The sequence below is a fragment of the Hippocampus zosterae genome, chromosome 3, assembly GCF_025434085.1.
Source record: "Hippocampus zosterae strain Florida chromosome 3, ASM2543408v3, whole genome shotgun sequence".
NCBI classification, from domain to species: domain Eukaryota; kingdom Metazoa; phylum Chordata; class Actinopteri; order Syngnathiformes; family Syngnathidae; genus Hippocampus; species Hippocampus zosterae.
In genome coordinates, this window is record NC_067453.1 from 22,615,267 (window position 1) to 22,641,953 (window position 26,687).

At 43.2% G+C, this 26,687-nt stretch overlaps 1 protein-coding gene and 1 long non-coding RNA gene across 10 annotated transcripts in view; both read left to right on the plus strand.

Annotated features, from left to right (window-relative positions):
* mef2aa (myocyte enhancer factor 2aa) overlaps positions 1 to 26,687 on the plus strand; it is a 76,816-nt gene that overhangs the window by 44,218 nt on the left and 5,911 nt on the right. For 7 of the 9 annotated variants that reach the window (XM_052060485.1, XM_052060487.1, XM_052060484.1 and 4 more), the window contains 4 exons: positions 11,314 to 11,445; positions 11,515 to 11,649; positions 13,842 to 14,058; positions 25,298 to 25,485. In XM_052060485.1, coding sequence (XP_051916445.1) covers positions 11,314 to 11,445; positions 11,515 to 11,649; positions 13,842 to 14,058; positions 25,298 to 25,485 — 672 coding nt within the window. The remainder of the gene's footprint in view (positions 1 to 11,313; positions 11,446 to 11,514; positions 11,650 to 13,841; positions 14,059 to 25,297; positions 25,486 to 26,687) is intronic. The other 2 variants (XM_052060491.1, XM_052060490.1) reach the window with 2 other exon arrangements.
* Positions 14,087 to 18,021, plus strand: LOC127597478 (uncharacterized). The gene is made up of 2 exons (XR_007961663.1): positions 14,087 to 15,072; positions 17,035 to 18,021. It is a non-coding gene; the product is annotated as an uncharacterized LOC127597478 (long non-coding RNA).

Here is a 26,687-nt window from a genome sequence, read left to right on the forward strand (position 1 = left end):
ACAAATCACGTCCCGCCCATGACCCATCTGCCTACCGGCTACACGGTCACCGCTCAGAAGTGAAGAAGCAGAGCAGAAATAACCCAGCCATTCCACTCCAGAGCCTCACCACACACGACCTCCTTTCGCTCGTCCATGTCAAAGGTGGCCGATCGACTGTTGAAATTGGTTTGTGCACAGCTTCCAAACGTAAGATCCCATTAGAAAGGCTCCCCGCTTGCAATTTTCGACAAGAATCCAAATTCCCTGTTTGTCAGCAGAAATGAGAATCACATGAGGGCACTTTTCCGAGACACTTATCACAATTTTTTGATTGCGGTAAAGCAGACTTTTGCGGTGTAAACAGTCATGTGCCTGTTGGTGCACAGCAAGGAGGCTGACGGGTCAACGCCGACCTTTCACAGGAATGATCGGCCTTTGGTGAGAAGCCGAATCAAAAAGGTCACATACCTGCACGGTAGTGGCATCTGCAGATAAGTCTACAGTGTGGGAGAACATGTCTCGAGCTTTCCCACACATGGATGGAGGCGAATCTGGCCTGCAGTTTGATATAACCCAGTGGAGGACTGTGGACTTTGTTTCTAACTTGGCTCACAATCCAAAGCGAAGAAGTCGGCTGGGATTTATCCCTTTTGTGTGTGCGAGTGATACTGGATGAGTGCTTTCGCGTGTGTCAGTCACTCCAATGGAAAAGCTCCATCTCCGCGTTCACCAAATCAAAGGCAAAGATAGAGTTGAGGATCGAGTCGAGTGGGCTGAGGAATCAACGTTTTGCTCTATTTTTAATGGAATACAGTACAAAGGGAAATTCCTTTGTCCTGATTGATATCGGTTGTACAACAGTTGTCCTGACTTGGAGCCCCCCCTCACCCTCCCACCCCCAAATGAATAATGAGCCACACATTTTGGCTGACATGACTATTGGCAGGCTCTTAAATTGTGTTTCTTTCATCCTCTCTTTTTTAAAAAAACTTTTTTAAACTCAGCCTGATTGCGTTTTTCTTGACCATGACGGCAGAGAGTGGAGCTTGAATGATCTTCTCTGCCAATTTGAGTATTTGCCGCTAACCAGAAGCAAATGCTGTTCACGTTGTTTTTAATGCGGATCTGTGCTTCTGACACTGCAGCTCTGCTTGGCCTTTGCCTCTGATTTGACAGCATTTCTGTGTTGTCTAGTCATTACTTGAAAATGTCAGATTTTGCCCAGGCTGGCTACCAAGTCATACACAGAGAGACTCGCAACCCATTGCAAGGGTGTAGAGGCAGTTTTAATGTGCCGGGAAATTCGCTGCACTGTTAAGTCACAATCTGGCAAACTCTCAGAATTGCTATGCTCACAGGCATTTTGGGAAATAGCTCACAAAAGCTTTTCTCGGTTGTGTATATTTTTTGTTTGTGTTGTCAGGCACTCCAGAGACAGAATTGTTTGTATAAAAGGAATGAAAAAGTCCTTTTTTGTCAATATCTCCCTTGGATCTTGGGGCCTTGTGCTAGATAGAATCTTAACTGGTGTTTATAAACAGATTCAAACAAAAAATACCTTCATGGACAATGGTTTAAAAAAGTCACAGACCTACCGGAGCGTTTTTTTGTTTGTTTGTTTTGTTTTGTTTTTTTGGAAGAACAACTTCTTTGAGTGTTTTTGAGTGGGTAGGCAGTTTTCTCAGAATTTTTTTTTTTTTTTTGGTGCAGCATTTCTTTGCCTTGCTGTTGTCCCGAAGGCAGGAAAGCCCTCATGACAGGTTTTTCATGGCACTGCCCCAATTGTGTTTCTTATTGAATTCTTTTTGTGCCACAAATGAAAATGCTGCAGTTAGTCATTAGATTAATCTAATAATATTCATTCTTCCTCCTCTCTCTCTCCTCGTGTGGAGCTAATGAGATTTTGCCCTTGCTCCACTTAGAACCTCACACCGTGATGGTGGACACACAGAAGTGCCTGTAAGTCACGGGCAAAGCCTTTCAAATTGCGCGGCAAACTTCACTTTGTTTGGTCAGAAGTCTCTCAGAGCCATCAAGGTCGTCAAATTAAAATGGTTCGTAGGCACGCATTGTCAACATTAACTGTAATTAAATAGAAATTAGGCAAAAGTGAATGGGCCTTAATCCAATAGGAGTCAAAATGGCAACTGATCTGTGATAAATGAATGGCCTTCACTGTTATTCAAAGATTTTTGCATTTTGTGGCTCACTCGTGTGTCTTCCGTCCTGATGAATTGTGAACGTAAACAAGTGGCGATCATTCATAGGCAAATTTGTCTTATCTTCCCTCATAATAAATAGGGCAGGACATTGTTCTTTGAGGGGAAAATGGACAATTCCTTCTCTTTTCACAAAGGAACAGCCTCCCCCGCTCACATGACCTCTACAGTAAGAGGAAATGAGCCTATAATTATAAGGCAGCTTCCATTAGCTTTCATATCACGATTGCTATCAACAATTGTGTGTGTGTGTGTGTGTGTGTGTGTGCGTGTGTGTGTGTGTGTGTGTGTGTGTGTTATAGATGGACCTGTATAGATCATTCAATGCAAAATGTAAATTCTGACCGTTAAGAGAATGGCAGCCACATTTTCGCTTTCTGAGCACCGAGCCTATTTTTATTTGTTTATTTTACTTGGTACAGTCATGACATTTAAACTCTCTGATTATCCAAAAAACAAACATGAATAGAGGACTCAGTTTGCTTGCTGTTTGCTTAATTAGACACGATATTAAAATGGCTTCAAGCCGCGTCCAATATATTTAATTTTGCCTTTGAAGTTGAGAACTGCTGCAAAATTTAGTAATCTATAAATCATGAACGGTTTCTGTTTTATGAAATATATACAGTATATATATAATTTGACTGACCATCTAATGCTACTGAATGAGCAGTGTCAAGGTTTAGTGGTAGTGGTGTTGGCGCTGGTGGGCGGGTGTTTAAATTGTCAATCAAAACCTGAGCGGCACAGTTATTAAGGCTCATTTTTATCATAATGAATGCAAATTGGCACATCTGCTACTGTAGGCTTGCTGTCCGGACTCTTCAATTAGTGTGATTGATCAATTATCCCAGTGCTGGTGGCTCGTCGGAAATGGAGGCTGGTGAAGAGGGCAAGCATTGGAGGAAAAATGAAAGGAGCAGAGAATTACATTAAAAAGAGTCAAATGGAAGGCTTTCCCTCATTTCTAAACTGCAATAATATTTTTTTGTATTGCACTCGGCATTGTGTTTTGCCTGTGTCTTGAAATCAAGTTTTTTGAATGAAAGGTAATGAAGTCCTGGAGGCCATTTAGAAATGGCCATTTTGAAAACGGTTCCTTAAAAACTTGACTCAATGTGTTCTATGTAATGCCACAGTTGTCGTTTCCACGTTCTGTCGTGAGCCAAATCGTGTTTTTTTTTCTAATGTCACTTTTAATGGGACAAGGACTTCTTTCCCTTTGGGCTTTGAGTGAGGGTGGGGGGGTTGCGGGAAGGTTCATCCGCCTTCCTTGTAGTTAGCTGAGGGCAATGAGACTGTCATTGGATTGTTCATGTGGTGATCTCACAAAGCAGTCTGTCAAAGGCGCAAATGCATCTCCTACTTGCAATTGTTACAGTATCCCTGCACTGCATACCTTTTTTGTGAACTTATTCCTTTTGATTTCTTTATTGTTTTTATTTTTTAACACCCGATACTGCCTCACCCGGCGTTATGTCTCAGCTGTGCATTACGCTGCTTGTTACCAGGTTACTGCCAAGAGATTTCTGCTTTTGGCACACATCATGCCTCATTGACGTCACTGCTTCTTTTCCACCCTCTCAACTATGTTGCATATGTCTCATTTTGCACCGAGGGTGTTTTTGCAGAGCGCTGAATGAAAGGAAGCACAAGTGTGAGTGGCTCTATTATTTTTCTTTTTCTTGTAAGAGTTAGTTAGTTGTCACGCAAATTCTTCATGTCGGATCTATTTTGCCTCCAGATATGAAATGCTTGTCTCCCCGCACATTTTTCCCTCCCATATTTAAAATGCATTCCATACACAAAATGATTATTTTAAAATTTGTTTCTGGCCTATACGTTGGTTAGTTTATTATGCATAAATATGGAAGTACTGAACAACTAATTTCCATGCAACACATTGTCTAAACGAGGGGTGGGCAAACTCATTTTGCTGCTACCAAATGTGACCAGATTATAAATCATACCTGTATTAAGATTAGTTGGATAAAATGGGGTTTTCAAAGGCAAGGTTTCATAAGATAAGAAAACCTTTATTTGTCTCACCAAATTCACGCGGGCGAGCTGGTTCTCCGTAGCTTGAATGTAAACGTTAAAAGATTAAAGAAAATAATGGAGATGAGCAGAAATGAAGATGCTGCCCCCCCCCCCCCCCCCTGTAGCTGTGGCGTACAAAAACACACAAAACAAAGTAGGAAAAAAAAGTAGGAAGAAGAGATAAATAAAATAAAACGGTGCCTTCATTCGCTCTCTTAAAAAAAGGGGCCTATTTTCTCTTTTTCTTTTTTTTTCTTGACAAAGATGGGACTCTATTCTGTCATGATACAACCTTTGTTCTCTGAGAAACACACACACACACACACACTGGTTTCCATATGTAGCATAGGTATACACATTTTCAATGCAAATATTTTTTTCACATTATTTTGGGGATCCCCAAACTACAGTCCACTGACTTTCTTTTGGTGCTCCTGTTTCGTATGTATCAGTGTTGTGAGTGACAGGCCATCACTCCAATGGTGTATCCCAGCTCTCACCCTCTGTCAGTTAGGATAGGTTCCAGCCGCATCACGACCCTGAACAGGATGTGGTGGTATAGACAATGGATGGATGTCTGTGGTTGAGTCTTGTTTACAGAGCAGAAACACAGGACGCGCACTACACATGCAACCCGTGAGCTGCAACAGCACGGCGGGATCCGGAACGTAACTGGAAGCAGTGTGTCTCCAGTCGTAAACTGGTGTCTCATGAACCACGTGAAGTAGGTCAACATCGGGCTGACCTAATTTGATTGGATCTAGTCGGGCGGCAAGGATGTCGGCAAAGCTGTTAAAAGATCATTAAACTACAAGCCCCGAGTCCACCCTTGTGTTCTTCGGCGACCTTCAATGAGGGCCTGAAATACACAGTGGTGTCTTTTGAGTTAGCAACAACCAGTTCGCCCTTGTGCCCCCCTCCTCCTGGTGTTCCCGCTGCGCAGCCAAACCTCCTCCTGGCCAGGGGCGAGGACAGAGCAAAGCCTGCTGGAATGGGGTGGCACCATGCCAACTATACTCCGTCGCAGATTGATGAGAACTCGGGTCTGCGGTCAGGGTGTAGAGTGTTGCAGAACAGGTGACCTGCTGGCATTTCCTGCCCTCTATGCCGCCCAACACCGGCTCACCGTATTCACTTAATCGGAACTCCTAATTGTCCTTATGAATATTTTAGAGGCCGGCAAGGATTGCAGTTCGGGGCGGGGTGATATGGTTTCAAGTGGGCTGGGTAGCTCATGATCCACCAAGTGACCAGCGGAGGGAAGAGGGAGGAAAATGTTTGAAATCGAAAGTATACAGTACATCTTGCAGTTTTGAAATGTGTCTCTCCCACCAAACATCATTTTGATGTTGATGGCAATGCACAGTATAGTCATGCTGCATTGCGCCTATGTTTTTTTTTCATTTCATTATTTAATATTTATGGACTTGAAATGTTGGTATACGAAAACGTAATTATGATATGTCAGGTTTACAAGCGGCGTCTAATGAACCAGCGCAGGAATGTGAGTGTTGGTTAGTGGTCGACGGCAGCGTGTTCCAACTTGTTCAGGTTATTTTGCTGTTGATGGAAGTAAAACTTGCCATTAATTTCTAATGTGCCACAGTCCATGGTCTCGTTCTGCCGATGACATTGGCGTGTCTTTCATTCATTCGCGGTTGAATTCCCTCCCGTCTCATACTGGAAATGCGCAGGCTGATGATTACTCTTGGTGGCTGCGGGAGGACAATAGCTTTGTCGCATCAGTCTTTATCCACGATGGTCTCAGAGCTGGCGTGGCTTCTCGCAGTCCTCAATCAAATCAGTTGCTTTTTAATTGCCAATCCTGTCCATCATATCCACGTGCAGTAAACCCCCCGCTAAATACTGCAGACACGGACTTAGCCCTGTCACTTGTAAAAAAAAAACCAAAATAAAAAACAATTGTCATACCGAGACCACCGTTGTTTGCTTGTTTCATATTTTTAATTGTCATTGAGCAATAAGTAGGAATAGTTGGGTTTTTCAGTGAACAAAAAACCTCCCCCACAAAAAACGCAAACAGGTAAATTTGTAAATGGTGACCCCTAAATATCACCAAGTCTTGTTTATCTTCTTTGTGGTGTGTCCAAGGCTGAAGGTACAGCAATCGTGTCTCATTATATTTTTTTCTTTTTTTGGTCACATCCAACTGAAGTTTAAAATCTTGCGCTCAGATCTTGGCCCCTCCCTTAGCTCGTCCTAGACACTAATGATCGGGACAATAGAGCGAGCCAAAAGCAAGTATATGACTCCAGCCTCATATCCAAATAGCAGTCCACACAATCATCTTTGAGTATCATGAAATTGAAAGGGATATGTCTGGCGATGTTGTTGTTGCGTAATAATTGCCAAACATTTCAAAAATTGGCCTTGATACGCTGTATCTTGTCCCCCCCCCCCCGCCCCCAACAAACAAACAAACAGATTAATAAATAATTAAACATTTTTTTCTGTTTTGTTTTTAAATTCTCCCATAGTGAGAACAGCGCAGCGAGCGGAATTTGGAACACGGTTCTTGTGAAAGTCTCTTGGTGTTATATAAGCACGGCAATGTTCCCTGGCAAGATAAGTCTCCTCTATCAGCTGCCTCCCAAGCTGCTGATTTCCGAGTGCCTTTGAATTCAAAAGAGCCATTTGATAAGCCCATTAGATGGAACCGCCCGGACACAATGGTGATGTCATGAGGATAAGCATGCTACCTTTGCAAGTCCCCATGCCAGGGGCCAATTCATGGGGTAAGGGCTGTGGAAAAACAGCTAGTGTCTCTAAGAACATGCACCCATCCACTGCTGTATATGTGCCTCTCCTCCCCATGTCTTCAATGCAGTCCCAGCATTGTACAGAACATAAATAAGTTACAGTGATAAAAGCTCTCTTAGTATGAGGGAAGGGAGAGCATCTGAGTAAAATGGTCGTAAAGTACCTCACTCAAGAAGCAGGTGAGTGTCCTGTTGGATGTTTTTCAGTTCATTGTTTGACAGTCATGAGAATTATTCACTGAAATTATGACTTTACTATTGCGTTAAGTAAGTGATAGATTCTGAGACATTACAACATGTGACTCAAAATTTTTTACAATGAGCCAGTTAAAGGAGACCAGAATTGGAATTCTTTGCTCCTTACTAAGATCTCCAGTTAGGAGGAGAGCGGCAGTATTTTGGACCAACTGGAGACGCTTGCGGGAGGACCGTCTAATGTACACATTTGGGTTACATTGTCCCTTGTATATATGTTTGTAAAAAAGTTACATTTTGCATGGGTATTTTTTAGTAATGGGCAAGTTTTGCATTTAAAATGCAGATAGGTGAAATAGCTTTCAGTGTCTGCAAGCTGTTCCTTCTGTGGTCATGTCTGCACAGTTGACTTAAATCGGGCGATACGTTGGTGGGTGCCAGGTTCTGGCAGGGTTTCGGAGGTACGACACCTGCTTGGCCATGTGCTGCTTTAGTGATCCATTTACTGGGAAGTGTGGGAGGTCACTGCATGACATGCAGAACATGCCAAGTCATTCGGCAAAGATTTACAAGCACGCTCAGGACCCCCATTTATATTGAATCTCTTGTTCCTCTGTTGGGAAGCCCTCCCTACAAGGCTCAGGCTTGTGGGTGTGTGCAGAATGCTGTTGTGTGAAAGAGGAACCTGGACCGGCACAACCGATATATTCCCATAATGAGTAGGATGGAGTTTTAAATGTGCAGGTTCACATCAGACTTTTTGGCAGGCGGGAGAAGAAAGTTCAGAGTGGAAGGCCAGAAAAACACACAGGCCTTTAAAGGAGGGCTGACTATAAAGGGCCTTTGCTCGGTAAACAGGAAATGAAGCAGCAAGGCGTTGTCTTAGAACCAGAGGAATGTCACCGCTTTGTACCACACTGGTTTGATTTCTTGTGTGATTCAGTGAGAACCAGTCATTATGCGGGCCAGTTGTCGCTTGTTGTCAATGTGGCCACTCGAGTCAGGAAGAACTGGGTGGGATTGGGAACCAGTATGTTCCCAATCCCAACCTTTCTATTCTATCTGCAGTATCTCTTGAGTTCAGTAGACCTCAAACATATGGTTGGTGGAAACCAAAATTGAACAGAAACAAACAGTACACATCAGCAGAATGCCGTACCCCAACAAAATCTGGTAGGAATGGGGGTTTCATGCTTCTGCTTTTTTTTTTTTTTTAAATTTAATTTTTGTTTAGGACTCTACAATTGTGGCTGTAGTCTGAGTGGAGGGTTTTACACCTGTAATCTGAGTGGAGGGTTTTATGCGGGTTAGGGTTATAGCGGTGAACCTTAGGCCAGAACTTTCAGAAGTTGCGCTCAGGGTCAGAAGGTGGGGTGTTGGGGTTATTTTCAGGTTAAGATAAAGTTTGGGATTGGGTTTGGGGAACGAGGAGGATAGGGTGATAGCAGCCAATTTATGTTCAGAAATGTTCATGTTTGGGAATCCGGATTAGGATTATTGGTTTAGGTTTGTAGCAGTTACTTTTAGCCCCCCTAAATAATGTTAGGAGGTGATAGTTAGAGTTATAGGGCTACATTCCTGTTCAGAGTTCCGCTTGGCTGTGAAATTCAGGCTTCTAAACCACTGTAATGATTACCGGATCCCTGTAGATGGCAATGGTTTATCGCTTTGGATTTGATATCAGCACAGCTTTTGAATAGACGATAAAGTAAATCTCATTTTGTCACATTGATTATGTGGTAGAGAAATGCCAACATGTCATGTATGAAGTCACACAAGCTTAGGTATCTCACACATGATTGGAATATGTATATGATTGGTCTAAAAGTATGTATTGTGGTGAGTCGTGGAAAATGTGTGCCCTTTGCTAAAAGATGAGACAGTTCATGGTGTGAATGGTGAACGATAAGTACAAAAAGTCCCGACATTAAACAAGAGCCAGCATTGCTCACAGCACGTTTCATAGAGTCGCATCAGTAAAAAATGTTTTGTTTTGCCATCAAAAGTTTTGGGTATCACCTAAGGAAGGGGAGAAAGAACTCCGCTTTCAATATTTTGCAGGAATTTCATCAAACGACATCTCTGCGTTTTCGGAAATGCTTCTAAGAAGTGAGGTTTTGGCGAGTGCCGTGGAGGTTATCTGCGTGGTCTGCACAGATGAGGCCCACTGTCACGTTTCTGTCAAGTGCTACGACTCTCCTCCCCGTTGATCTCGCACCAATCTTGCACATTCTCACCCAAAACAACACTCACTCCTGTTCTCTCTCTCTCTCACACACACACACACACACTCACACACACTAGTTTCATCATTTTGTCGGGTGATAAAGACAAGAAGCCGAGACTGAGGTCTCATTAGTGTGTGTAAGGGTGGTCTCACAATGACCCCGATACGTGCAGCAGTCAGCGACCTTCCTGTACACGCACGAGGCCTTACCCCCCCTAGAAGCTTGCCTGGCACGAGCGGCTCCCTGCTACGGGTCTGCAGCCGCCCGATAGAGGAGGCTTGAGAGGTGGCCATAAATCATGTTTTGATGTGCGTCCGCTGCCGTATCAAAAACCGTCACATGCTGTCAGCCTGCCTTGTTAGCGGCGCTATTCACAGCGGTAATGAGGAGCAGTGCAGCACGTGGCTTTTTTATGTCGACTTTGTCGTGAGAGTGCTTCGCTACTCCTGGAAGCACAATTTCACCACCGCTAATATTTAGCGGCATATGATTATTAGTCGCACAGTGCATTCGCAAAATATTCACAGTACTTCACTTTTTCCACATTTTGAAATAAATGTTTCACTTAGAATGGTACACACAAATCGTCTCTGATGATGTATCAATTTTTCTTGGTTTTAGTTTTATTGTTTTGGTAAATCAATTCAATGATAACAAATGAATAAATAACATGGTTAAGTAAACTGAGAGTATGCTCATCGATTAATATATTTTCAAAAATATCAAAAAAATGTATGTTTTCATAATGGGGCTTTGTGTGCAGGATTTTGAGGGAAAGACTGGAAATAATCCATTTCGAAATAAAGCCGTAACAATAAAACGTGTAAAAATCGAAGCACTGTGACAGCTTTACAGACTCAGTGTATTTTACTCGCAGGGATTAAGATCGCACCGAGTAGGAAAGGCATTGTGTTGTGGGATCCTCATAAGCACAGAGGGGTTGCACTTCCGACAAGTAAAATATAATAAAAATGCTGACCCCATAGTTGGAGAAAAAGAGGAAACTCTGGTTTCAAAGTGGGGAGGGCAGGAGAAAAAAAAGACGTATGTTTAGTATGTGGTGTTTTACTCGGGAATGTTTATATTACCGTATCAAGTTTTTTTTGTACTGTCCAAATTAAAAACTTCAATCAATCCTAAATCATGAATTGCCATAACATAACAAGCTAAAGACGAACCTGTCCTTCTGAGATTTTGTGTAAAAGTGCACCAATCAAACATTGTCACATGGCAATGTGTTTGGACTAGTATGTCTGCCTCCACACGATACACACTCCATCCCATGTGCAAGTCTTCAATATCATTTTTTTTTCTTTCACTATGTTTGCTGAGGGTTCTTTTTCCAAACCCATACTGTGCCCCTCCCTTATAGGAGCATAGTGTGTGGCTCTTTTTTTTCACCCTACCCCATCCTTATCTTTTTCGTTTTCATCAAAGATTTCTTTCTTAGATGGTTCGTTACTGTTCAGTCAATTTCATTGCTGTGTACTCTTATTTTGTGCAATGACAATCAATTCGGATATTCTGGGTTCGTTGTGGGTTCAATATTATAGATATTGTTGAATGCATGAATATTACTCATTTAAAAAAAATGCTGATTAATCAGGTATTTTTATTCTGCCAGATATCCGAATAGGCATCGGCTTAAAAAAATCCTTATTGGTCATGTTCTAACAGTAAGAACTGTCCCTTAAGTTGTTTGGAGTAGGATGAAATAACCCTCCACGAAACCATGACCTGCAATTAGCTAATAGCATGGTGTGTGACCTCTCCATGTAAAATACTGATTCACTCTGTTGTTTTGCAAAGCGAGAGACATGACTTGTCTTGTGTTTGTGTTTATTTCCCAATTGTGCATTTTCCTTTCAGAAATTAAGAAACAAAGGCCATAATGACTGTGCTAGCCCCGATCCCGAAGACTGTTTCGGGCACAGCCCCCTCACCGACGACCATTTCGGCAAACTAAGCGAAGAGAGCGATTTAATGTACAAGCGTTGCGGTGTAAGTACTTTTCTCCTGTTCCCTGCTGTTTTGTGTTGATGGCTGTTTCTATGTCGATGTTCACTGCAGGCGCTAAACAAGAAAGAACACAGAGGTTGCGATAGCCCGGACCCCGATGCCTCGTATGTCCTCACTCCTCACACTGAAGAAAAATATAAAAAAATTAATGAGGAGTTTGATAATATGATGAGAAATCATAAAATTGTAAGTACTGTTAAAAAAATAATAAGATTTTTGCTTGGCTTTGTGTGCCACAAAGGATTTTCTTTCTTTTACTTTATTTTGGATTTTTTTTTTTTGTTCACTTAACTTTTTTTGTCTTTTCGTTAACCTGCCCAAAATCTCTCTCTAAAAAGAATAACGTCTCCATTTCTGGATTTTTTTGTATTGATTTATTCTGCAACTGATTCACAAAGCACCTTGATAAGATCACATCATATTTGTCATGTTTTTACGGTCTTTCCAAATTGAGTAATTGGCTCCATGAGGCCCATGTGCATCTCGTAAAGGGGGCAGTGAATCTCCCTCCTGTTATGTTGTGGGTCGATTTGACTTTTTTTTAAGTTCGCAAACTTAGAAAAGCTATTTTAATGTCGAAAACACAATTTGAAACCATGTTTTAATGTTTTTATTGATTTTTTTAAAAATTTAATTTCCACCCACTCATACAGTGTTTCTTGGGAGTATACAGTGGCCTGTGTACACAGTGGGTAATTTCTGAAGATTGCTAAACCAAAAAATTAATGGATGACAATTGAACACAAAGTTACATATAAAGTATTTAGAATTTTCATTTTTTTATTTTCCAAACACACCCCATACATGGATATCTAGATATTTTGTTTTATAGTAAGGATACAAGATTATGTAACACTCATTTTTGGGTGTCTGGATTTTTTTTTCAGTATGCCCCCTCAAAAAAAAAATCCTATTTATTTTCCTTGTCTGCACTGTATATCGACTTACTTTTCTGATGTTTAAACATCCAGTAGGTCACATTGACCCATGACCATTTTACCTGTGTGGCGAACAAATAAACAAAGCAAGAGGTTTAAACATGGAGCCCCTAAAGCATTTTAGTAACATTATATTTGACCGATAATGACTTAATCTGTGTGATCATATCACATTTCTTGAGAGTATATTCTCTTCCTGACATGAAGAGCACCAATTTGCCATTAACAAAAGTCACAATAATGCGCCGACTGACCCACTGGATTCAGGCTGGAACGAGTTGTTGTTTTGATTTGTTTTCTTAATCACTGACACTTGCCTTTGTCAGCACATGGTCACTCAATGCGCCACCATTTTCGGAGCTGTCACAATTCTTCTCTGCTATGTTGACAAATGCACGCACAGATGCTTCAAAAGGCAAAACCTGCACTTGTTGCGCTGACCGCTGCAATGCCAAAGTGATCACCTGAATGCATGTTGTTTTCTGTTTTGTTTCTCCCGTAAATTGTCTTTTGAGATTAGCACTGAAATTTAATCGAGTATATTTACTCTTTGTAGTGTGTTTACAGCCTAAGGTGATTCATTCGCTGAACAAATTCTGAGTTAGTGGATTTTTAGTGTCTTTTTTTTTTGTAATCGTTAAATACGTACAACTTTTTGGATTTTTAACCTTGGTCTTTTTTTTTTTGCACAACACCAGCAACTCTTTAGTTGTTGTAGTCTTATTTTTATCTGCACAATTTCTTTTTTTTTTTTCTTCACAGAAATCTGAGTTTCACCAATGCAAATATTTTTGTAGAAGTTTAATTTTGACATGTGCAACTTTTACAGCAGTCTGGTTTTTCCCTGTACAGCTTTTTTTTTTAATAATAGATGTCACCTTTTTTTTACAGTCGTGTTTCTTTTAACCAGCACAATTTTTTCTTAGGATTTTTATTTGTTAGTCTTTGGTATGTTGTACTCCAAGCTAACAGGATCTCTAATCGTGAAAAAAAAAACAATCATTAAAATTGTTTAAAAAGATCACTGGTACAAGTGATAAAAAAAAATCTAATAAAATGGGCGGGGGAGAAGGAACATTTATGAGACACAAATTCACTACTCAGTGGTCAGCGGATGAATCATTCAGGGCTTAAGTCTGACATAAGTCATTCAGTCTGACAAAATGTTTTGATATATCCTAGCATCCAATCACTGCCAAATACATTTTTTGAACATACCTTGACTATACATGAATTGCAAATGATTGCTTCTGTTGTTCCTGTCAACATTTACTGTAGGCTGTTTGATCAATCAGTGTCATTTTATTAAAACAAACCCTCATTTGTCACGAGGTAGCTCCTATTTGCCAATACCACGACGGCCACTGGTCATAATCATCAGCCCTTGGATTGTGATAGTGTGTAATTATCTCGTTGCGTGTGTTGTTGTCCCTCTCGCAGCCCACAGCGTTGCCTCAGCAGAACTTCTCCATGCATGTGGCCGTGCCCGTGTCCAACCCTAACGCCATGTACCAGCCGGGAGGCGTGACTCTGGGCAGCCAGAGCTTAGCGGCGGCCACGGCCTCCCTCGGTGACAACGGGATGCTGTCCCCTCCGCAGGCCTCCTTGCATAGGAATGTGGGCTCCAGCGGAGGCTCTCAGAGGCCCACCAGCGCAGGTGAGTTGGTGGGCGCCGGCCCATCGTCAAACACGCAGATGATAAGTCAAGTTAAGTCAACAGTATTTATAGAGCACTTTCAAACAGCCATCGCTGCATACAAAGTGCTGTACATGGAGCAATTTAACATGCACAATAAACATGCACAATAAACAGTAAGACAAAGCACCAAACAGTAAAATCAAGAACAAATCTAAGTCATGCTGAGTCGAACGCCAAAGAATACAAGTGAGTTTTGAGGAGGGCTTTGAAGATGGGCAGCGAGGAGGCTTGCCGAATGTTCAGTGGGAGGTCATTCCGGAGAGAGCGACCAGCAACAGAAAAGGCTCGATCCCCTCTGAGCCTCAATTTAGTTCTTGGTACTTCTAACAAAGTCTGGTCCACAGACCTGAGGCGCCGGGCAGGTGTGTAGGGGCGGATGAGCTCAGAGAGGTATGGTGGCTCGAAATTATTCAGAGATTTGAAAACGAAGAGGAGGCTCTTGAAAATAACTCTAAAATGAATGGGGAGCCAGTGAAAGGATGCCAGAGTAGGAGTTATGTGCTCCCTCTTACGAGTACCAGTCAAGAGGCGAGCAGCGGCATTCTGGACCAGCTGATTCCAAAGTAAAGGGCATTGCAGTAATCGAGCCGGGATGTGACAAAGGCATGAATTACTGTCTCAAAGTGTTCATGTGAGAGGAGAGCTTTTATTTTGGCCAGCTGTCTAAGGTGAAAGAAGCTGGATTTAACAACGGCACCAATTTGCCGATCGAGTTTGAAATCACTGTCCAGTTTAAGGCCCAAGTTAGAGACCGTTGATTTCAGATAAGGAGACAGGGGGCCCAAGTCTACAGGATGCAATGTACAAGGGCCACTGGGACCAAACAACATCACCTCTGTCTTCTTTTCGTTGCATTAAAAAATACATGGCGTGTCGTTTAAAGAGAACGTGCTGATTTCAGTATTGACCTGGAAATAATTCTAAAGATTAGAGAAAAATACAAAAAAACGGAAGAATGATCCGTACTCGCTGGTGGACACCAGCAGTAAGGGATGCCGTCAAGCTGAAGAAGGAGTCCTATCGAGCCTTTATGGCCTGTGGGACCCCAGAGGCAGCTGACGGGTATCGACTGGCCAAGCGGACCGCGGCTTCGGTGGTCGCCGAGGCAAAAACCCGAGCGTGGGAAGAGTTCGGTGAGGCCATGGAAGCCGACTTCCGGACGGCTTCGAGGAAATTCTGGTCCACCATCCGACGTCTCAGGAGGGGGAAGCAGTGCACCACTAACACTGTGTACAGTGGGGATGGGGCGCTGCTGACTTCGACTCGGGACGTTGTGAACCGGTGGGCAGAGTACTTCGAAGACCTCCTCAACTCCACCAACACGCCTTCCTTGGAGGAAGCAGAGCCTGGGGACTCTGAGGTGGGCTCTCCTATCTCTGTGGTTGAAGTCACCGATGTGGTTAAAAAGCTCCTCGGTGGCAAGGCCCCAGGGGTGGATGAGATCCGCCCGGAGTTCCTCAAGGCTCTGGATGTTGTGGGGCTGTCCTGGTTGACACGCCTCTGCAACATCGCGTGGTCAACAGGGAGAGTGCCTCTGGATTGGCAGACCGGGGTGGTAGTCCCTCTTTTTAAAAAGGGGGACCGGAGGGTGTGTTCCAACTACAGAGGGATCACACTCCTCAGCCTCCCTGGTAAGGTCTATTCAGGGGTGCTGGAGAGGAGGGTCCGTCAGGAAGTCGAGCCTCAGATTGAGGAGGAGCAGTGTGGTTTTCGTCCCGGCCGTGGAACAGTGGACCAGCTCTACACCCTTAGCAGGGTCCTTGAGGGTATGTGGGAATTCGCCCAACCAGTCTACATGTGTTTCGTGGACTTGGAGAAGGCGTTTGACCGTGTCCCTCGGGGAGTTCTGTGGGGGGTGCTTCGTGGGTATGGGGTACCGAACCCCCTGATACGGGCTGTTCGGTCACTATACCACCGATGTCAGAGTTTGGTTCGCATTGCCGGCAGTAAGTCGGAATCGTTTCCAGTGAGGGTAGGACTCCGCCAAGGCTGCCCTTTGTCGCCGATTCTGTTCCTAACCTTTATGGACAGAATTTCTAGGCGCAGCCGAAGCGTTGAGGGGGTCCGTTTTGGGGGCCTCAGTATTACATCCCTGCTTTTTGCAGATGATGTGGTGCTGTTAGCTCCTTCAAACGGGGCTCTCCAACTCTCACTGGAGCGTTTCGCAGCCGAGTGTGAAGCGGTTGGGATGAAAATCAGCACCTCCAAATCTGAAACCATGGTCCTCAGTCGGAAAAGGGTGGAGTGCCCCCTCCGGGTCGGGGAGGAGATCTTACCCCAAGTGGAGGAGTTCAAGTATCTTGGGGTCTTGTTCACGAGTGGGGGTAGGAGGGAGCGGGAGATCGACAGGCGGATCGGTGCAGCGTCTGCTGTGATGCGGACGTTGTATCGGTCTGTCGTGGTGAAGAAGGAGCTGAGCCAAAGGGCGAAGCTCTCAATTTACCGGTCGATCTACGTCCCAACCCTCACCTATGGTCACGAGCTATGGGTCGTGACCGAAAGAACGAGATCCCGGATACAAGCGGCTGAAATGAGTTTTCTGCGCAGGGTGTCCGGGCTCTCCCTTAGAGATAAGGTGAGAAGCTCAGTCATCCGGGAGGGGCTCAGAGTCGAGCCGCTTCTCCTCCACATCGAGAGGAGCCAGATGAGGTGGATTGGGCATCTGATTCGGATGCCTCCTGAGCGCCTCCCCGGTGAGGTGTTCCGGTCATGTCCCACCGGGAGGAGACCCCGAGGAAGACCCAGGACACGCTGGAGAGACTATGTCACCCAGCTTGCCTGGGAACGACTCGGGATCCCCCGGGGAGAGCTGGAAGAAGTAGCTAGGGAGAGGGAAGTCTGGGCTTCCCTGCTAAAGCTGTTGCCCCCGCGACCCGGCCCCGGATAAGCGGTAGATGATGGATGGATGGATGGAAGAATGATCAGTTTTTCGAGACCCAACTACTGCGAGCAGATGTGGAATTTGGCTTTGTGCTGATTTCAACATTGACTCAGATATAATTGTGACGAATGGGCAGAAAAAAATAAAACCTGGTTTTCTAGGCCCATAGAATGTAACGCTGGAATTTTTGGCGGAGAGTTCAACAAGTGCTGTTTTTCGGCCTTGGCGCAGGGATAATTGGGAAAGTTGAGGCCGGGTTGAATTAAAACCTGAATTTCTTCTCCCAAAGAAAGTGAGCTTATGTGGCACATAAAAAGCTAAAACGTAAAGCCTAGTCTAAAGAAAGTGCCAATTTCAACCTAAAATTAATTTGGTCGATTATAAGGGGAGTAGTGGGGAGACACAAATCTGATTTGTAAGCAAACCTGCCATCTTTGCAACCGTTACTGAGCGTTGTGTAAAAATGAGGTGTCTTCTGGTACTGGAATGACTGCTGTGATTTTGTGGGTACAGATGGCTTTGGCTACACTGCATATGATACGAGTACATGCAGCAAGGTGTGAAATGCCTCGTTCCGATGCCACCTTATAACACAAATGTCTGACGACTTGTCATTCCAGTTCACATAACGCTTGTTTTTCTACCGTGGTGACTCTCGAATCATTTTATGCTGTCATCAGTAAAAGCTTCGCGCGGGATTCAACGTGCCGCGCTTTGATTTTAGTTTAACTCTTGGAAAAAAAAACTCGTCAGGAAAAACTCTCATTCTGTCAGGATGCTAGCTTATCTGTAAACTTCAATGTACTGTACTTCTTAATTACTGATAGAGTGCCTGCCCACCTATCAAATGTGAAATGAAACAGTCAAATGAATCTCTGCCCGTTTTTGAAAACATTTGTTGACAGTCCATATCAAACATCAACAGAACAAAAGCATGAAAGTACGGTATTAATATACTTTTTTTAAATGACAAAAGTCTTGTTGTTGACCTATTTTAGCCTGTGCATCGCTGCAGATGGGTTGTGATCAGACCAGTAGAAGTGGAGCGATACAGAGGTACTAGGTGGTCGAAAAGATTGTCCCGCCCCCCCGTGTTCTGCAACTTCAAGTCAATGCGCCACCTGGTGGTGAAATGCCTGTCATTACAAGTCCAATTGAAATGAATGCAATCATTCACATCGAACATTAATTGTGGACCAACCTTCGGCGGGCCGGATTAGTAAGACCAACGGGCCGGATTCGGCCCGCGGGCCGTAGTTTGCCTAGCCCCTCAGATTCAAATCGTTTGCACGGGAAACAACACAACGCACAAAGGCGACAAAAGGCTCCTGTCTTTACTTCTCAGCATGTGCTTTCTGGTCATGATAAGAAATTACCTTTTTGCTGGAAAACCGAGACCGGCGGTTGGGAGCACATTTGCCTCACAGTCCAAAAGTCTGTGGTTCAACTCAAGCTCTCGGGCCTCCTGTGTGGAAACATTCCGAAAACAAGGCGTGTGCATGTGTGTGTGTGTGTGTGTGTGTGTGTGTGTTTATATCATTGAGCAATTATTGGTATCTGCCATGAAAAGCAGGAAATTAATTATCGGTTATCAGTCTAAAATGTTCATATCGTGTCTCGTTAAGTCCTATTGGCCCCCCCGAGGGAAACTAACTCCAATGTGGCCTGCGACAAAAATGAGTTTTGCACCGCTGTTCTACTTCATCTTGTTCCTCTTCCATTTCTTTTTCTAATGTCTTTTGGTAGTCGCCGGTGGAAAGAAGCTGGCGGTAATACAGAGGAAGTCCAAACGATGAGGGAACGAGGGGTTTGGGTGCTAGGCTGAGTTTGAATTCTAACGCATACAAGTCACAGCTGAATGTAATGAAGATTGAGAATAACTGCTTTGAGTAATCTGAAAAATTTGGCAAATGAACACAGCAAATATTACAGGATGGTATTGATAATATAAATGCTTCTATATGCTGGGGGTGTTTTTATTTGTGAGACGCCTGGGAACTATTCTAAATCCTTATATGTCTCCCTTCAAACCTTCCACAACACCGCTTGATGTTTTCCAAAACTATCCCTTCCGCCTCAGACACTAATATGAGAGTCCTTGCCTTTTACAGACTGTAAATATAAATCTACATGACATGATGTTCCTGTCTTATCGAGAATCCTTGACACATGCAATGTTCGAATTTTATTTTGTTTAGTTTTTTTTTTGTGTATGTGTGTGTGCGCACAAGCCGTGCAGATGGTTCATCATATCACTGCACATCTCATTAGGTGGCCTGCTTGATAGAGCAGCGCTCTCAGTGCCAAGCGGCATGGGCTCTAGCCCAGCGGGTAAGTCCTTCCCGAAGAGATTTATGCGCTCTCTGTAGCTCTGCCCACTGGACCTCCTGCTTAGCACTTGAGCTGGATGCTTGCGTTATCCATCTGTGATTGGTTCAAGACAATTCAGCTCTTGATTTCGGGGCGGGGGGCTTTTTGCTTGGCTATATAGTCACTGCATAATCATGGCCTACGTGATGTCCTTGTTGTACACACGCGTGAGAGTTTGGACACGGTTAATAATTTCCTTTAAAAACACTCCCACCTCCAGGCTGAATCCTCCCCCACCCCCATGGTGTTTCCTTCGCTGTGTTGACAGGTGCATGTACCCTCACAGGCCTTATAAGGCTGGCCGAGGCCCATAAGATGCCCAGACCAGCATAACCCTGGAGGTATTCAGGCCATGATATCCCTCTTCAGTCCTCAGTACACAATGACCGGACAGCTTGTCATGGCTGCAATGTGCTGCGTGAGGGGCAGTGGCAGGTGGGCTTTTTAACTCTTTCCCTGCCACTCAGCTCGCCTGTCGCCAAAAGCGGCCATCGGCTTGTTTGTAGAAATAAGATTATATAAGGGGACAAACGTAATAATACGTTAGTCACTTTTAAAATAATAATATAGTGCATGTGGTTCGCTGCATGTGCACAGAGCCGATGCAGCTCTCCCCACCAAGATAATGAGATGAGTCGGGAGGGTAATGTGACAGCAGCTATTGCACGACTTTGGGTGTTCATTCTGCAGCCTGATCTTTAGCCTGTTCAAACTCTTCGACTGTTCAACTTTTTTTTTTTTACCTGTATGGCTTTTTTATGGTTTTCTTCTATAACATAGTAACCGTTTTTTTTCTAAAGGTGCCACTAATAGGCTAATTTGATGGTTTATACAGAGCAGCTTTTCCGAGAGGGTTTGTGCCAGGCAGACGATGAGAGACCGGTTTATTTTTGAAATTATGATGCAAAGATGAAGCCTTGCTGTAGGATTACAACATCTACACTCTGTCGTTAAACGTCACCTTGGCTGGTTGCGCATGTTTTGCGCGGTGGTCAAAAGCTGGATTCAGCGACTTGCAGCTGTTGTTTGTACCAAGTGTCATCTCCCTCCGGCTTTGCTGTCAGATGGCCATTCTTGACATAGCTGTTGCGTTTCACAATTCGCAATACAGTAAACCCGCTCTGTTCACGGGGCAAAAGAACTTCCTCGCCATTCATTATTCCAAACATGGCTGTAGTTTTAATGGCACAGATTTTTAAAATCTTCAAACCAGAGTCCCGTTCGAAATTAGTACTCTCTAATATTACACCAATCACTACGTAATTTCCGATTAGCTCCTGCTTTGCCACCATTCTGTTGTATCTTGGGGCATTGTGGAAAGAGCAGCAAACTCTGCACGTAGTTGAGCAAACGACGGAGTGTCGATTTTACAGGATACAGGTGAATTTGTGCATAGCGTAGCACAACTAGGCAGGGATTTACTGTATAACCGCAGCAAAAGCTGTGACCAGATGGCAGTTGTTGCGGTGCCAAATGGTCGTCTCTCCATCTCACCATCAGTTCTTGCGTTTACTGGGACTAGTGTTCCCATTCAAGCAGCTTCCCTGTTTGGAGAAGCGGTGACTCATTTAATTACTGGGACATGCTTTTCTTCTAATACGGTGTCGTCTTGCGAGCCGCCGTGCGTAGTGTCAGGGAACAAATATATTTCCTCTCTTTTGTTCTTTAAATAGCCATCTGCCGCAGCTCCTGTCTAATTTTATATCAATACCCCAGTGTGCCATTCGGTGAGAGAGCTCAACAATGTACACAATTACACCCTAAATTGCATCCTTGTTTTCAATTGCAAGGTGCGGTGAATCAGCAAATGAAGAGCCTGTTTTGTTGTCTTGGTCTTAGGGAAGAAAAAGGGAAGTTGGGTTAGGGGAAATGAGGGAAACAAACGCAACAGTCCTCGGCTTCCAGAGTGAAGACATAAGAAGAGATAAATAATACCACAATTTAAAAAAATTTCAATTGGCCTTGGCTGACCCCCAGTTGAAAAAAAAAATGAGGGCAGTCATTGTGGGGAATGCTTACAGCTAGTAATTATTTTCCTGATTTGATAGTGGCCACACTTCAAACTTAGCATATTTATATCATATTTAATTGTCCTTACTTTCGCTTTTTTGCCGCTGCTCACCAATCTGTGTAATTGGATAACATCAAGATGGTATTCACGAGGTAAAATCCGTTTTGTGCGTTTACCTTGCACCTGCATTGTTAAATGTCCGACACGTATTCGCATATTTAGTCACAATTTGGAAGAGACCTTATTCCCATCTGAACATACCCGATTCCGTGAGTTTTTATTTCCATTCATGGAGCGATGACACGTCCAATCCCGATCCCAATTGTGCCACTTGAGAGCAAATCATCAGAATGATGTCACTCGAAACCGTAATGTGTTAACGCAGCCTGTTTATGTACGTAACACTCAAACTTGATTCTCGTGAATGTTGTGGGTTTTTCCTCCTTGTAAATTTAAAAAGGAGTATAATGACTTAATTTGTCTTTATTTTGGAAAATAACCACACAAATTTAACTGTCAGCTTTGAATCAGGGAAACAAAATGTTTTTCTTTACAGTTTATTTTAATCAGTATGGTTGTAATTACGCGTGCCTTCTTGTGCCACATAACCACATATTCTTACGCCACCCAGCAAACTACTTCACATGCGGTTACCTTAATAAATCTCACTTTTTATTCATAACAACTGCACTGTGCACATAATAACTTAAAGGGATTGCACAGCGTATAGCATTTATTTGCATATCATATAAGGAGTTTAAATCCCTAAATAGAAACGAGAATAAAGAAATGTTTGGATATTACGACGCTAACAAAAGTTGGTCACAATTTAACGCAAAACAATCTAGGCGCTTTTCAATGAAAATAAAGAGCTTGTTGAGCATTGCCCGGAAGAGAGGAGCACAACCGTGCCAAATGCAAATCACGGCCATCTGTCTGTATGACAAAGGTGTGCCTTTGCCGCTTTTAAGTACAACGCCAGGCCTTCCGTGGCAATGTGAGAAACAATTTTCTGTTAAATGGCGGCTTCGGGTTATTCAAGTTGAAAAGGTAACACCCAACCTGCCCTACTCAAGACGCCCCAAGATAGAATTAATTATTTTTTTCCCCAATCGTAGTCCAACAACTTTGTTCTCGGGATATTGTACCTGTCATAGTTTTTAAACAAATTAGGAGTCTTTTTTTATTCAGACATCAATCACTATTTGTAACAATATAAACATGTTTTTGTACTATGACAAAAAAAATCAATTTATTGTGATTATAGTGCAGGGATAGGCAAGTCAAATGCCGAAGGGCGCCACAATTTTTCATCTGTGCTAATGGGGGCCAGCACAGATGTATGACAAAAAAGCCAATTGCAAAATATGTGCTGTTAATATATATCTTTTTTGATCAGGCATTTTTCATTGCATGTATAAAAGATCTTCTATCCTAACCCAAAATGAAACGGTTTGAGGAAATCAAACAACAAACCTCAAGTTCAAAGCCTAATTGCTTCCGTGAGCCCATAACCTGGAACGTTCAAAAATGAGGAAATGTGACCCAATGAAATTAATGGAAATGCAATTAATCCGTTCCAACCCGTGCCAGTGCGTGGTTAAAATTACATATAATCTCCAGAGAATACGTGAAAATACACCATTATAAATACATTAAACACATAAAATTAACTAAATAATGATTTGTTGCTCATTAACTTTAACTGAGGAGGGGAAAATGAGAAAGACTACAGCTCCTCCGTTGAAAATTTAATTGCTACACCATCATCTTCAAAATGTTTGTTTTAGTTTTAGTAATTTTTTGGGGTCCTTGTTCCCTTGCTCTGCAGCTTAATTGATATTACTTCCTGGACTACTTCAGGACTTCAAATTCAAAACAAAGCACCAGCAAAATACCACATACTGTACATCACAAGCGTTGGACTGTTTACTGTAAAACATCAACGACCTACCACAGCCCACCCCAGATACGATTCATATGTTGCATCACTCGTATTATTTTATTGTTGACAGTCCAGTAGTTGAATGGCCAAGCGTCTCAAGTTGCGCCGCTTATTGATTTTCCCTGAAATGCTTGTTTTCTTGTCAAAGTGTGGCCATTTCTAAGGGCCGTCATCGACACGGCGGTTAAACACTGCAGTCAATTCTTACGTGATAAAAGTCCCAGCTGACAGCTGCTTGTGTACATACTGTTGATTCAGCTGTGAGATACCATTGTGGGCTTCATAACTGTTTATTTGAGCGGGAATTGTCACCAGGTCTTTATCGTACGGCTATTGTTCCATTATGTTCCTAACGCAAAAGAGCCTCCCGGTCACACACGCACATAGACACATACACACACACACGCACACTTGGACTTGCCGCACAAACAATAGAAGTCAAAAGTCAGCGACTTAGTGGAGTGTTACTGATCTGTTTATTCAGAGCCAGATACCATTCATTCTTTCTCCCTCCCTTGGTTTATTTAATAGTGTAGCTTCGCTTAGTGATTTTGGAGTCCTTATTTTTCTGAAAATATGGTCTAGAAATCACACTTTTTCCACATTTTGACTGTTCGTGCAACTTATACTCTGACGCGATTTGCATCCCGTATTTTCTGCACTGAAAGGCACACCTAAAAGCCTTCAATTTTCCGAAAAGCTCACACCGCGCCGTAAAATCTGATGCGATGCGGTAATATTTCGATCCCAAAATGGCTCCTTGCTGGAGACGTGCTGACAACGTACAGTTCAAACTTAAGACGATCGGTTACGCAGTTGAACACGGAAATAGAACAGGGGGAAGAGAGTTCAACGTTCATGAGTTAATGTTATAACTTGCTGTTGGTTAAGTGAACTGTGTCGCTGCTTTATTAAATCGGTTTTACTGACATCTGATCGTTCTGTTGCCGTTTCCTTGAGCGTAGCTCCATCTGGTGCATGCATTATAGATTGCGTCTTATAATGCGGTGCGCCCGATGTATGAAAAAAAATTACAAAATAGGCCATTTATTGAAGGTGCACTTCATAATCCAGTCCGCCTTTTAGTGTGGAAAATACGGTATATTAAAATTTGAGTTCGGACTGCAATCCAAAATGAATGTTCCCAAATCGTGTTGACGGCAGCAAAAACTATCTGCTTCTAACGATGGAAAAGTTTTTTTCTTTTTAGTATAAAATGGCTTACCTGAACTAGAATCCCACATCCCATTGTGGCCAACGGAAAACGTTTTGAATCCAAATGGAATTTGTTTGTTGCCGTCAACGCAACGGGGACTTAGAGTGTGAGTAGGAGCTTCATGTTCTTAGTCAGGGTTTTTGGCAAATGAAGTGCCCCCCAAAAATGCAAGTGCAACCTGTTTTTCTTTTTGATGATGCCGCACGCCTGAAAAACCATGCCAAAAATAACCAAAAACCTAATTTTTGGACTCTAAAACATGAACGTTATAGATGTCAAAGTTTTTCCTATTTAAGATGGAATGATTGTGTTTTGGCAAGGCTAACTTGACAGTATATTACACTGGTAAATGTGTTCAAAGTGAATGTGTGAGCGTTAAAAGTGAGAGTCTAGCCTGTGTGTGTTCATTGCATTTTTCTTTTAATTGTTTTTATCCGGGCGTAATGGTTTCAGCTATTTCTTTTAAGCGGTCACGGTACATTTGCCCGGAAACTGCCCCTTGTCTTCGCACGCAAAAAGAAGCCACTTAATGTAATCATTCACACTAAAAAATAAAAGGCTCATCAATTTTGAAATGGACATTTTATTTTTGTAACTGTTCGGGATAATTATCCACGTCCATTAAAACTTCCCAGAGGGTTGAAAACACTCATCGCCGCGTGGATAAAAAAAAACAAAAGCGAGCCGCGTGCTCCCTTTGATGACGGCAATGGTGGCCGGTTACGCTTTGTGCTTTTTGACGACGTGTCACTGTTGCTGTGTTGGGCTCTGCAGGGAACGGCTTCGCCAACCCCAGGGGCTCCCCGAGCCTCCTCTGTGCGCCCAGCGGCAATGGCCTGGGTAAAGTCATGCCCACCAAGTCGCCGCCGCCGCCCCCCGGAGGGAGCATGGGAATGGGAGCCCGCAAGCCAGACCTGAGGGTTGTCATCCCTCCGTCGAGCAAAGGGATGATGCCCCCGCTGGTGAGTAGATGGACTCTTAATAGCACCACATGGACTCATGTGTTAAGCTTTTACCGTTGCTCTTACAAAGCCCTGAGACCTTCCTATCAGTTTTTATCGTGAGTTTATGAACTTCTTTCAGTCTGTTGCCACAGACATTTGAGTTCCCATAACGCTGGAAGTCAAAAATTAAGACACAACGACAGTGTCGTGGTTCGCACATATGACCTTATTCTCCTTCGTTGTTGCATTTTTACGTGGTTTTGATGCGTCTCCAGTTTGGTATGGTTTTCGCCATTTTTGCACTGCGGCATCTGGAGATCTGTGATTTTATTAACAGGTGTGTCGTGTGTCACGCTCTTTGTGTGTGTGTGTGTGTGTGTGTTGTATGAAATTTTCAGAGCTTTATGAGATAATAACAACTTTTTTTTTTATAGAAAGATCCCCTCCCCACCCTGAGACGGTGTGCTGCTCGAGTGCTATAACGCTTAATCAGTTATTCACATTGAAACACCAGGCTTTGTATAATTCTGATAATGAAGATAAAGCGCACCTTGAACACCCGGGGCGACACTTTACTTGTTTTATTTTGGATTATAAACTTTCAGGTCCAAGTGCCCAATACCCCATTGAAAGTCTGCATCTGATTTTATCTTTTGCCATATATGTTTCAAATGGCATAAGTCAAATATCTGTCTGTATTTACATTCACAGAACGAATGAAATACTTCGGGTGAACACGCTATATAATGCTCACTCAACGAGAAACCAAAAAAACTATCGGAATAGTCCATTTGTCCATGCCCTGTGAATCCCACCTAATACTCAAATACACGCATTCATTAAAAAAATTATGCATTAGGTTTGGAGTTTAAAGTGACGTTAGATTTCCTATTAGTCATACACATATTAGCGTTGCACTTCTGTGTTCTGTACTCGGGTGAGTCAGGTTGTGTTTTTTTAAGAAGCAGGCTTAGTCGGTCGTGTCTGAGCCTTCCAGACCGCTCACAAGCCTTTCAGAGGTTGGTGGCTGTGGCAGGTCTGCAGACAGCCTGTCATTAGACCGTAATGGTATTAAATTAATCACATCTTGGCATGACAGAGTGTAGATGAAGACTTAATCAAGGGGCCCAGGGTGTGAGCCAGATAATATCTTGTCACGTTTTATTCATGCTATTGATTGAGTGCCTACATTAAGGCAGACTGGGCCCGGTCAAAGGAGA